The sequence below is a fragment of the Entelurus aequoreus genome, linkage group LG03, assembly GCF_033978785.1.
Source record: "Entelurus aequoreus isolate RoL-2023_Sb linkage group LG03, RoL_Eaeq_v1.1, whole genome shotgun sequence".
NCBI lineage: Eukaryota > Metazoa > Chordata > Actinopteri > Syngnathiformes > Syngnathidae > Entelurus > Entelurus aequoreus.
The window spans coordinates 72366395-72380016 of record NC_084733.1 but is presented as its reverse complement, the minus strand read 5'-3'; the positions used below and the strand labels follow the sequence as shown (position 1 = coordinate 72380016).

At 41.0% G+C, this 13622-nt stretch overlaps 1 protein-coding gene across 1 annotated transcript; it reads right to left on the bottom strand.

The window, feature by feature from the left end:
* Nucleotides 1-9571: 9571 nt before the first annotated feature.
* On the bottom strand, nucleotides 9572-13382 carry rxfp3.3b (relaxin family peptide receptor 3.3b). Its single transcript, XM_062040645.1, has one exon. It carries the CDS (start codon nucleotides 13305-13307, stop codon nucleotides 12084-12086), a length of 1224 nt encoding a protein of 407 aa, XP_061896629.1. The 5' UTR covers nucleotides 13308-13382; the 3' UTR covers nucleotides 9572-12083.
* Between the last annotated feature and the right edge of the window lie 240 nt (nucleotides 13383-13622).

Below are 13622 nucleotides of genomic sequence, written 5' to 3'. Positions count from 1 at the left end.
TGTATATACTCTGATGATTATCTTGTGTGATGACTGTATTATGATGATAGTATATATCTGATAGTATATATCTGTATCATGAATCAATTTAAGTGGACCCCGACTTAAACAAGTTGAAAAACTTATTCGGGTGTTACCATTTAGTGGTCAATTGTACGGAATATGTACTTCACTGTGCAATCTACTATTAAAAGTTTCAATCAATCAATCAATCAATACATCCCAATTTCCAGTTTCAATTTTCAACATGTTCGGAAAGGAGTAGGAAGAAGCAGAGCTTATTTAATCGTACCCCTTTTCTTTTACCTAACAGTTGCTAAAACTTTTGTTCACTTCCTGTTCTCAATTTATTATTCACAATATACTGCATAAGTAATCACAATAAAAATAAATAAATAAATAAATAATACTCGGTGAAGTAAGTTACATTTCATATGATGAGATGAGTAGGATTATTTTGAGAATGAATGAATGGATGGATGAAATAAATTCAGAATGTTTATCATGGTTCTTCTTATTTGTACTTTGTAAACACTTTAAGTTTGAAGAGTTTCTTGAAGTGGATCATATTAGTACATTGTTTGATTTCTTTGCTTAATCCATTCCATAATTTAATTCCACATACTGATATACTGAAGGTCGTAAGTGTTGTACGTGCATACAAATGTTTTAAATTAAATTTTTCTCTAAGATTATATTTCTCCTCTTTTTTTGAGAAGAATTGTTGTATATTCTTGGGTAGCAGGTTATAGTTTGCTTTGTGTATAATTTTAGCTGTTTGCAAATTCACTATGTCGTGGAATTTCAGTATCTTTGATTCAATAAATAAAGGGTTTGTATGTTCTCTATATCCAACGTTATGTATTATTCTAACTGATCTTTTAATTTTAATTTTAACGTTAATCAATTCATAGTACCGATACTATTGCTACTGTATCACTTTTATTTTGGTAGGCATCACCACTTATAAAAATAAGCACACAAATAGCTTATTTTTAAGCTCAAAACTGTTAAAATGTCCCAATTTAGTATAATATTTGACAGGGCTTATCATGTTTAAAGCAATAAGTTATCAATTGCCTGCAAATATTCAAAGTTTATTTATAGAAATCCAATCAATCCAATCCACTTTATTTGTACAGCACATTTAAACAACAAAAAGGTTTCCAAAGTGCTGCACAACAATATTAGAAACAATATTCAAATATTATCCTTAGCTCCACCAATGACTGAATAAAAAACAAAAACAAAATAAATAAATAAGTAAAAAACCAATATAAAACCAATATACAAATAAATATGACTAAAAACGATTTTAAAGGGTAAAACCAATTAAAACAATAAATAGAAATCAAAATTTAAAAACAGAGGACCACACAACTCACGTAGTGTTAAAAGCCAGAGAATAAAAGTGTGTCTTAAGGCGAGACTTAAAACACTCCACTGTGGGAGCAGTTCGAACATGGAGAAACAGAGTGTTCCAGAGCTTAGGGCCGACCACAGAGAAGGCCCTGTCCCATGGTTTTAAGTCTCGTCTTGGGCACCACGAGCTGGAGCTGGCTCTCGGACCCCAGAGCGCGCGCAGGAGTGTAAAAGGGATGTGGGGTATAACCTCAGAGGAACGGCAAAATATAAACACGCTTTAGCACTTAGCACAAGGAAAAGTTTTTGTGTCTCAGTCTGTGGGGTGAAAATATGGACCAGCCTGAGTGATGAGCTCAAACACTGTTCAAACATTGAGCATTTTAAGAAATTGTACAAATCTAAAATTTTGGTTCGGTATAGTGAGGTCTAGGTTTATTTTGAATATGAGTATGAATAACTTATATGACTTACTTATGATATATTGATGATTGTAAGCCAGAGGAAACTGGATATCAGTTAAATTAACTGTGTAAAAAAAAAAAGGGGGGGATTCAAAAAGTTTTTACTTCTTCCCATTACCCTTTTGAGATATGTTTATTTTTAATTTATTTAATTTTCTAAATTCAATTTTCTTTTCTTTTTTGTGAAATAATAATATTGCCATTGAGCACAAGACTGTTCAATGGAGATATGTATGTATATTTTTTAGTACATGAATGATGTGGAGCTGACTATGACATAATAAACAACAAGAGATAAAGAACTTCAACCCATCCACCCATCCATTAATTTTTTACCGCTTGTCCCTCTCGGGGTAGCGGGGGTGCTGGAGCCCATACCACTTCAACCAAAATATTAAAAATATATATATAATATTATGGAAAAATATAGACCAGAACAGTTGTCCCTTGCCTCATCGCGCATCAAATATTGTGGTTTCACCACATTGCATTTTTAAACATAAAAATGGCTAAATAAACAAAAAATATCAATACTACAATAGTAGTGGCCATGAGATGAGACCAAAACAATGATGTTGTTTCGGACATTGTGTTTCCAGCAGGCACAATCAGTGTTGGGACTAACGCGTTACTGTAACGCCGTTATTTTCGGCGGTAACTAGTAGTCTAATGCGTTATTTTTTATATTCAGTAACTCGGTTACCGTTACTACATGATGCGTTACTGTGTTATTTTACGTTATTTTTTATATAGTATCGGCTAGAAAGTGAGAAGATCTGAGTGTGTTCTATTGGAGAGCTGCGCTGTCGTCCTTCTGATTCTTCCTCCTGTGTCACAAGAGGCCCGCTGTGTGTTGGTGTGTGTGTGGGGGGTGGGGGTGGGGGCGGGGGGGGCATGGCGTGTCTGTGTTTACTAACAAGACATCATGGCGGAGCCGAAGCCGAGTTTCTTAACATGGAGATATTCTCACTACTTTTCTTTTGTCAAGCACAAAGAAAAGAACATTTCAGTTAAATGTAAGTTGTGTCTTGGATCAAAGATCCCATCTACTGCTCAAAACAGCAATTCAAATCTGCTGAAACAGCTACAAAAGCAACATGCTTTGACGAAGCTAGTAAAGAGAGAGACATAGTCCGATGCCACTTCACCGGCTGGATTTTAACGAAGGGACTGCTGGCCAGGACAACATTGATAGAGCCATTGCAGCGTATGTGCTAGAAGACATGCAGGCTATTTCTACAGTGGAGTCACCCGCTTTCAGGCAGCTAATTAGCATGATAGCGGGCGTCAAACAGCAAATGGCACGGAGAACATGTTCCAAGTACCTGGACACAGTGGACAGTGAGTACACAAACATGGAAAGCAAGTGAAAGAAGACACTCCAAACTCTGCCTCTGCTCATCATTCAGCACTGAAGGTACACACACTCTGTCAATTCTCTTATATACTCTTTCATTCTAGACTTCTAGAGTGTTTGATTATCACATCACTCTAAATGTATAGACTATAAAGTTCACAAACGTAAAGAGGGATCCTAGTGGGCCAGGCCAATCTTTCCTTTTCTCTAAACTAAAACTGGGGAAATGCGTAGAGTGTTCTGGGCTTCACTGAAGACATGATTTTATTTCACAATTCCTTGAGAGAAAAAAAGGCCTGGTTAGGCGTGTGTATAGCAGTATGTGTGCTGTATATAGTGACATGACATATATTCATGTCATGTGTGCCTTCCTTGGGTGAAGCCAGGTTTACAGCTATGTTGTGACATGTTGTGACATGTTGTTATTATGCGGTTTGTTACTTATGTATGTTATGTTGCAGCTATTTAAAATAGTTTTGTCAATTTGTTCTGGTCTGAAATAATTTGGCCCTTTGAAACATATCTTTGTCTTTGTGTGTTTATATGTAGACCACATTGCTTAGCAGAGTTCAGTGATGCAAATACATGTCAAGTTGATCAACAGATTGTATTATTTTCCAGTGCAATAACAGTACTGAAATGAAGGCTAAAAGGGCATTAATGGGAGCCTTGAATAAAAAAATTAAAAAAAGTAATTAAATAGTTACTTTTCACAGTAACGCATTACTTTTTGGTGTAAATAACTGAGTTAGTAACTTTGTTACTTTTGTAATAAAGTAACTAGTAACTATTTAGTTACTGGTTTTCAGTAACTAACCCAACACTGGGCACAATACATTAAAACAACGTTGAGAACTTGTTTAATTAGGTCCTGTCGTTGAGCTACTCAAACATAACATTGAAACAAAATACTCTTTGACGACGTTTATTCAATGTCAGGTTGGGGCGTTGATTTGACCATTTAAATGTGGTAATTTCCCAACCAACAACATGGATTCAACGTGACATCAACGTTGTCTCAGTTTACAAATGCAACTATTTTGCAACGCTGTTTCAATATCAGTTTTAAAGGACATGTACGTATAGTCAACGTTGCATCAATGTCTTGTTCCTGCTGGGTTGGTGTTACCATGCAATATTCCTTAATGTGAATTGTTAAGCATGTCTGAAACAAATAGATTTTTGATTGCATACCACGATGGTACCTTTTTACTTGAATATGATATGACTTCTCTTGCGGGTTGAACATGTAATAATTTAATATCTTGCTAGTAAAAGAAAAATATACAGTCCAAACAAAAGATAACAACAAAAAGAGTGCAACAATGCATCAACATGGAAATTTACAATTTAATACATGCTAATGGTTGATAATAAGTATTTGTGTGAGCCACACTCCATTACAGAAAGTGGCGGTATTGCTTCAGAAGCAATGCTTCTACTACTCCACAGAGGAACCAAAGATGGCCGCGAAAGGATAGAACATATTTATTTTTCTCTTTCCAAATTTAAAAAAATAAACCCAGCAGAGAGATAAAAGATCAACTGTAATGTAAACTTTATAATGTTAAAAAGGAACCTAACTTTTTTTGTTTTAATTTTGAATATCTTTTACAATTCATAAGTAAGACAAGCACACACACGCCTTTGTTTTTTTAATGCATTCTAATTTGTAATATATGGCAAGTACAAGGAGGCTAACAAATGAAGCTAATGGGAGTCAAAAAGCCTTCTCAAAAACATTCAAAAACCGGCAACAAAACTCCATATACATGTTGTGACTTGAATATTAAAGGCATCGCCTCTGAGTTGGTAAAAGTTAATTGTAGATTATGAATCATGCCTCTCACTTTTATAGTAGAAAGATATGGCCATAAACCGAGAAGTTGGTCAACTTTGACATTCAACTTAGACGCTCATCTGTGCCCACAATTTTTTTAAGTCGCGTGAGGATAATGATTATTCTTCATCTAAACAAGAGGATATAAACTTCCCATCAGTCGGCATCCCAGTGAGAGCAGACATTGTACAGTAAGTGATTGTTTCACTATGTCCGTAGTTTGTATTTCTTGTTTAGCACTTAGCAATAGTGCTTTTTAATTAATCGGTTTAGCACACAGTTTCCACAACCTGAAGATCATCGTCCTTATATTCAGGCTCAAAAATATAAGATTTTGGATCATCATTTGTTCCAGAGTAGTTGTTGTCTCTCATGAAGTCTGCCATGGTTGTATAGTTGTTTTAGGAAATAGTGAACGTTGTAATGAGCAAAGTACATACATCCATCCATTTTTCTACTGCTTGTCCCTCTCTTCATTTTATGTGCGCTGCCGAACATGCTCCTCTGCTCGTAAAACCAGCAGTCTCACGACTTTACAAACACAGGATAGTACCATTTTTGATTCATTAGTACTGCGATACTACAAACCACGTTTCCATATGAGTTGGGAAATTGTGTTAGATGTAAATATAAACGGAATACAATGATTTGCAAATCATTTTCAACCCATATTCAACTGAATGCACTACAAAGACAAGATATTTGATGTTCAAACTCATAAACTTTATTTTTTTTTGCAAATAATAATTAACTTAGAATTTCATGGCTGCAACACGTGCCAAAGTAGTTGGGAAAGGGCATGTTCACCACTGTGTTACATGGCCTTTCCTTTTAACAACACTCAGTAAACGTTTGGGAACTGAGGAGACACATTTTTGAAGCTTCTCAGGTGAAATTCTTTCCCATTCTTGCTTGATGTACAGCTTAAGTTGTTCAACAGTCCGGGGGTCTCCGTTGTGGTATTTTAGGCTACATAATGCGCCACACATTTTCAATGGGAGACAGGTCTGGACTACAGGCAGGCCAGTCTAGTACCCGCACTCTTTTACTATGAAGCAGTGGCGTGCGGTGAGGTTAATGTCTGGTGAGGCACGACTGCATCATCACAGTCAGATTTACAAACATATGAAAATGCAGTGCAGGTGTACCTAATGTTGTGTCCCTGCGGTCGTTCGCGGCTCCTGCAGCACGAGCATTGTTGTTTTTGCACTTTTTGGCTTCTTGTTAAGTGACTTTTTTTGGGTGGATTCGGTCTTGCACGTAGAGGGTTTGGGTGTGGGCTTTGGTTGGTGTGGCCGCGGCGCTCCCGTCGGGGGTGCATTCTGCGGCGGAGATACTTGGCACCAGGAGGCGGGGTTATGAGACGAGCCTCACACAGTGTGTCTTCGCAGCAGAGTTTAAGAATGCTCAGCACTAAAAATACGATACACACATACAGTTGTTGACAAAATACACTGTACATTATATACCTCAGCTAACTAAATTATGGAAATGTATAATATAATTCATATAGCAATACAGTCTCACTGCACAGCAGGCCAGCAGTTAGCCGAGTCATTGCGCACAATCCATGTTGAGGCACAAATCAGTGACGTGCCTCAACTGGCTGCTGATCACCGCACCGTCTCTTCTCAGTATTTGAACGGCAAATGTGAAAATAAAAATAAAAATAATCTAAAACTGGTGAAGTTAAATGGAAAATAACTTTAGTATAATCACTGGATACACATAACAATTTAATTTTTTTTTTTTCTTTTTACTTTTTTTTTTCTTTCCATGATGGCAGGTGAGGCCGTGCCTCCCCTGCCTCTAGTGACGGCACGCCACTGCTATGAAGCCACGTTGATGCAACACGTGGCTTGGCATTGTCTTGCTGAAATAAGCAGGGGCGTCCATGGTAACGTTGCTTGGATGGCAACATATGTTGCTCCGAAACCTGTATGTACCTTTCAGCATTAATGGCGCCTTCACAGATGTGTAAGTTACCCATGTCTTGGGCACTAATACACCCCCATACCATCACAGATGCTGGCTTAGGTTGGAGTTCAAATCCCAGCCGAGTCATACCAAAGACTATAAAAATGGGACCCATAACCTCCCTGCTTGGCACTCAGCAACAAAGGGTTGGAGTTGGGGGTTAAATCACCAAAATGATTCCCGGGCGCGGCGCCGCTGCTGCCCACTGCTCCCCAAGGGGATGGGACAAATGCAGAGGACAAATTTCACCACATCTAGTGTGTGTGTGTGACAATCATTGGTACTTTAATCTTTAATCTTAATCTTTAATCTTTTCAATTTTGCGCCCAGAACAATCCGGATGGTTCTTTTCCTCTCTGGCACCGAGGACACGACGTCCACAGTTTCCAAAAACAATTTGAAATGTGGACTTGTCAGACCACAGAACACTTTTCCACTTTGTATCAGTCCATCTTAGATGAGCTCAGGCCCAGCGAAGCCGACGGCGTTTCTGGGTGTTGTTGATAAACGGTTTTCGCCTTGCATAGGAGAGTTTTAACTTGTACTTACAGATGTAGCGACCAACTGTAGTTACTGACAGTGGGTTTCTGAAGTGTTCCTGAGCCCATGTGGTGATATCCTTTACACACTGATGTCCCTTGTTGATGGAGTACAGCCTGAGGGATGGAAGGTCACGGGCTTAGCTGCTTACGTGCAGTGATTTCTCCAGATTCTCTGAACCCTTTGATGATATTACAGACCGTAGATGGTGAAATCCCTAAATTCCTTGCAATAGCTGCTTGAGAAAGGTTTTTCTTAAACTGTTCAACAATTTGTTCACGCATTTGTTGACAAAGTGGTGACCCTCGCCCCATTCTTGTTTGTGAATGACTGAGCATTTCATGGAATCTACTTTTATACCCAATCATGACACCCACCTGTTCCCAATTTGCCTGTTCACCTGTGGGATGTTCCAAATAAGTGTTTGATGAGCATTCCTCAACTGTATCAGTATTTATTGCCACCTTTCCCAACTTCTTTGTCATGTGTTGCTGGCATCAAATTCTAAAGTTAATGATTATTTGCCAAAAAAAAAATGTTTATCAGTTTGAACATCAAATATGTTGTCTTTGTAGCATATTCAACTGAATATGGGTTGAAAATGATTTGCAAATCATTGTATTCCGTTTATATTTACATCTAACACAATTTCCCAACTCATATGGAAACGGGGTTTGTATACTATTACTGGTATACCGTACAACCCTAATGTGTAGCCACTTTTGAAACTCCAAAGTAAAAAATGTTCCAGGTTGACTTTCAAGTTGTTCGTCCCCCCATAGGGCTCGAAATGGCACGTGATTTCGCAATGCATTGTGGGTGCAGGGGAGCAGTGAGCAGCAGCGGTGGCCGCGCTCAGGAATCATTTTTGATGATTGATTTAACCCCTAATTGACCGTAGCCATTTTTGCTGGCCAAAGCTTTGGTTTACATTACTGTCCTGTACACTCAGTTATGTTAGAGAGAGCAACAAACCGGATAGAAATAGATCGTACAAAATGAAAAAATTGAAGGACTACTTCATAGAATAAGTAAAATTGGTGAAATTGATCCATATGAGCGCGTCCAGTGGTCGAGAGATTTAAGTCAGCTGTTGAAGCCAAATTTGCCTATATCTCGTCACTGGGGTCAGTTTTTATAACAGTGAAGAATTTCAGAATGTCTAAAAAAGTCCTGTTCCCCATTAAAATGCTAAATTTTGGTCTGTAAAACGACTGTTTATCTTTTTCTTCATTTTCTTCCTGACGGACATGCTGACTTAATAGCTAACATCATAGTTCTTGAACTCATCACGCCACCAAACAAAGTGAGCGACATCATGCAACACAAGTTGAAGTAAAACGTGCACAACACATTCTGAAAAATGAAATGAGTTTTTTTATTAGCAGCCTCCTTTTTAATAAGTTCACACATGATGAGAGGACAGCTCGTGGTCAATTCTAACCAATAAATACACTTTATATCTTCCGCCGCCATTAACTTGTGACACCGCATTTCTACTTCACATCTCAGCGAGTTTGTGAGCATAAATTCTGCCTCCAATCCTCAATAAAACATGTCCGACTTCCACATTGTCTGGAAGGCCCCATGTGAGTTCAGGTGTGGGTCGTGTGACGTCGTTAGCAGGGTTGGAATTGGGGGTTAAGTTAAAGTACCAATGATTCTCACACACACACACTAGGTGTGGTGAAATTAACCTCTGCATTTGACCCATCCCCTTGTTCTACCCCCCTGGGAGGGGAGCAGTGAGCAGCAGCGGTGGCCGCGCTCGGGAATCATTTTTGGTGATTTAACCCCCAATTCCAACCCTTGATGCTGAGTGCCAAGCAGGGAGGCAATAGCTCCCAACCTACTCAGTGGCCTAGTGGTTAGAGTGTCCGCCCTGAGATCGGTAGGTCGTGAGTTCAAACCCCGGCCGAGTCATACCAAATACTATAAAAATGGGACCCATTACCTCCCTGCTTGGCACTCAGCATCAAGGGTTGGAATTGGGGGTTAAATCCCCAAAATGATTCCCGGGCGCGGCCACTGCTCACCTCCCAGGGGGTGAACAAGGGGATGGGTCAAATGCAGAGGACACATTTCACCAGTGTGTGTGTGACAATCAATGGTACTTTAACTTTAACCTTTATAGTCATTGGTATGAACTCACGACCTACCGATCGCCGGGCGGACACTCTAACCACAAGGCCACTGAGCAGGTTGAATCACCAAAATGATTCCAGAGCGCAGCCACCGTTGCTGCTCACTGCTCCCCTCACCTCCCAAAGGGTAGAACAAAGGGATGGGTCAAATGTAAAGATGTAATATCGGAAATTATCTGTATCGTTTTTTTAATTATCGGTATCGTTTTTTAGATACACTTACAATTAGTGCACCAACCCAAAAAACCTCCCTCCCCCATTTACACTCATTCACACAAAAGGGTTGTTTCTTTCTGTTATTAATATTCTGGCTCCTACATTATATATCAATATATATCAATACAGTCTGCAAGGATACAGTTCGTAAGCACACATGATTGTGCGTGCTGCTTGTCCACTAATAGTACTAACCTTTAACAGTTAATTTGACTCATTTTCATTAATTACTAGTTTCTATGTAACTGTTTTTATATTGTTTTACTTTCTTTTTTATTCAAGAAAATGTTTTTAATTTATTTATCTTATTTAATTTAATTATTATTTTTTTTAAAAAAAGGACCTTATCTTCACCATACCTGGTTGTCCAAATTAGGAATAATAATGTCTTAAGTCCACGACTGTATATATCGGTATCGGTAATTAAGAGTTGGACAATATCGGAATATCGGATATTGGCAAAAAAGCCATTTTCGGACATCCCTAGTCAAATGCAGAGGTTAATTTCACCACACCTAGTGTGTTTGTGACAATCATTGGTACTTTAACTTTTATAGTCTTTGGTATGAACTCACGACCTACCGATCTCAGGGCGGACACTCTAACCACAAGGCCACTGAGCAGGTTGAATCATCAAAATGATTCCCGAGCGCGGCCACCACTGCTGCTCACTGCTCCCCTCACCTCCCAAGGGGTGGAACAAGGGGATGGGTCAAATGTAGAGATGTAATATCGGAAATTAACGGTATAGTTTTTTTTATTATCGGTATCGTTTTTTAAAATTTTTTATTAAATCAACATAAAAAACACAAGATACACTTACAATTAGTGCACCAACCCAAAAAACCTCCCTCCCCCCATTTACACTCATTCACACAAAAGGGTCGTTTCTTTCTGTTATTAATATTCTGGTTCCTACATTATATATCAAAATATATCAATACAGTCTGCAAGGGATACAGTCCGTAAGCACACATGATTGTGCGTGCTGCTGGTCCACTAATAGTACTAACCTTTAACAGTTAATTTGACTCATTTTCATTAATTACTAGTTTCTATGTAACTGTTTTTATATTGTTTTACTTTCTTTTTTATTCAAGAAAATGTTTTTAATTTATTTATCTTATTTAATTTAATTATTTTTTTTTTTTAAAAAGGACCTTATCTTCACCATACCTGGTTGTCCAAATTAGGAATAATAATGTCTTAAGTCCACGACTGTATATATCGGTATCGGTAATTAAGAGTTGGACAATATCGGAATATCGGATATTGGCAAAAAAGCCATTTTCGGACATCCCTAGTCAAATGCAGAGGTTAATTTCACCACACCTAGTGTGTTTGTGACAACCATTGGTACTTTAACTTTTATAGTCTTTGGTATGAACTCACGACCTACCGATCTCAGGGCGGACACTCTAACCACAAGGCCACTGAGCAGGTTGAATCATCAAAATGATTCCCGAGCGCGGCCACCACTGCTGCTCACTGCTCCCCTCACCTCCCAAGGGGTGGAACAAGGGGATGGGTCAAATGTAGAGATGTAATATCGGAAATTAACGGTATAGTTTTTTTTATTATCGGTATCGTTTTTTAAAATTTTTTATTAAATCAACATAAAAAACACAAGATACACTTACAATTAGTGCACCAACCCAAAAAACCTCCCTCCCCCCATTTACACTCATTCACACAAAAGGGTCGTTTCTTTCTGTTATTAATATTCTGGTTCCTACATTATATATCAAAATATATCAATACAGTCTGCAAGGGATACAGTCCGTAAGCACACATGATTGTGCGTGCTGCTGGTCCACTAATAGTACTAACCTTTAACAGTTAATTTGACTCATTTTCATTAATTACTAGTTTCTATGTAACTGTTTTTATATTGTTTTACTTTCTTTTTTATTCAAGAAAATGTTTTTAATTTATTTATCTTATTTCATATAATTATTTAAAAAAAAAAAAAGGACCTTATCTTCACCATACCTGGTTGTCCAAATTAGGAATAATAATGTCTTAAGTCCACGACTGTAAATATCGGTATCGGTAATTAAGAGTTGGACAATATTGGAATAACGGATATCGGCAAAAAAGCCATTATCGGACATCCCTAGTCAAATGCAGAGGTTAATTTCACCACACCTAGTGTGTGCGCGACTATCAGTGGTACTTTAACTTTAAGTTGCTTCCTGTCCAAACGTTTCAGTGTTCCTCATCAAAACATCCACATCTGCGCCGCCGTCACTGGCGTGCGGCTCCGGCGTCAGGACCGGGTCACAGTGATCCGTCAGAACGGACAGACGGCAGTTCTCCGTGTCCACATTGTTAAGCGGAATGGCGACGTCACCGGGCTGTGCTTGCGCGGTGGCGGCGGATCGGGGCGCAGCAGGGGACGCCATCTTCCAGAACATGTCCTTGAGCTTGGTGCGGAACTCCGGACGCATGAGGCAGTAGAGAACCGGGTTGAGGCAGCTGTTGGTGTGCGCCAGGCACACACTGAGCGGGTGCACGTAGGTGTGCGCCAGGTAGTAGGCCCGGTCCCAGTGGAGCACGTTGAACTTGACCAGAACCCCCCACAGCGTGATGGCGTGGTTGGGCATCCAGCACACGAAGAAGGACACGACCACCAGTGTCACGGAGCGAGTGACGCGCGCCCGCCGCCTCACCTGCTTGCCACTCCAAGTGCGCGCCCGCAGCAGGCGCAGGAGCAGAAGGTAGCAGGCGCACACGACCAGGGCGGGGAGCACGAAGGCCACCAGGATCTTCTGCAGGTGGTAGAGAGCGAGCCACGCCTCTCCTTCCGGGAAGTCCAGCAGGCACAGACGCTCCCCCGCCACCTGCCTCACCGTGGAGAAGATGGCGGTAGGCGCGGTGGCCAAGGTGGCCGCCGCCCACAGCGCGCCCACCGCCCAGAGTGCGGCGCACCAACGCCCCTGCCCGGCGGCGGGCTCCGGCAGCGCGGATGCCACGGAGCAGTACCGCGTCACGCTCATGGCGGTGAGGAAGAAGACGCTGGCGTACATGTTCATGACGGTCACGCTGAGCACCACCTTGCACATGGCGTGGCCGAAAGGCCAGCTGAAGTCCAGCAGGGTGTCCGCCGCCCAGAACGGCAGCGTCAGCACGAACTGCAGGTCGGTCACGGCCAGGTTGACGATGAACAGGTTGATGGTGGCGCGCCGCTTCCCTCCGCCGCCTCTGTCGCGCACCCTGACGAGCAGGAGCACCAGCACGTTGCCCGCCAGGCCCGCCGCGCACACCAGCGAGTACACCACCGAGACGAGCACGCGCAGCGCGGGAGAGCCGTCCGCGGGCAAGTCTGCGCCGCTCACGCGCTCCTCGCCCGCCTCGGAGTCGTTCCAATAAGGCGCGCTCGCGTTGACGCTCCACAGCTGCGCCATGCGCTCCGCGGCCGAACCGAGTCGTGCAGCGCGGAGTTGTTTCCGGTCATTTCCAGGACCACGTTCACGTCACATCATGCGCGCGCCGCAAAGTGCTCTGCGCTCTCTCCGCCACCGCCAGGGACTTTATACATCTGCGCGTGCACGACGGAAAAGCGCGTGGACGATAGGGGACGTGCCTGCATGGACAAACCACAAACAACTGTAAGTTGACATCAACATAACGGTAACACTTTAGTATGGGGAACATATTCTAAGTAACAAATACTTCATTTAGAGTTATTTGGACACTAGGGGAACATATAGGGTTAGGGT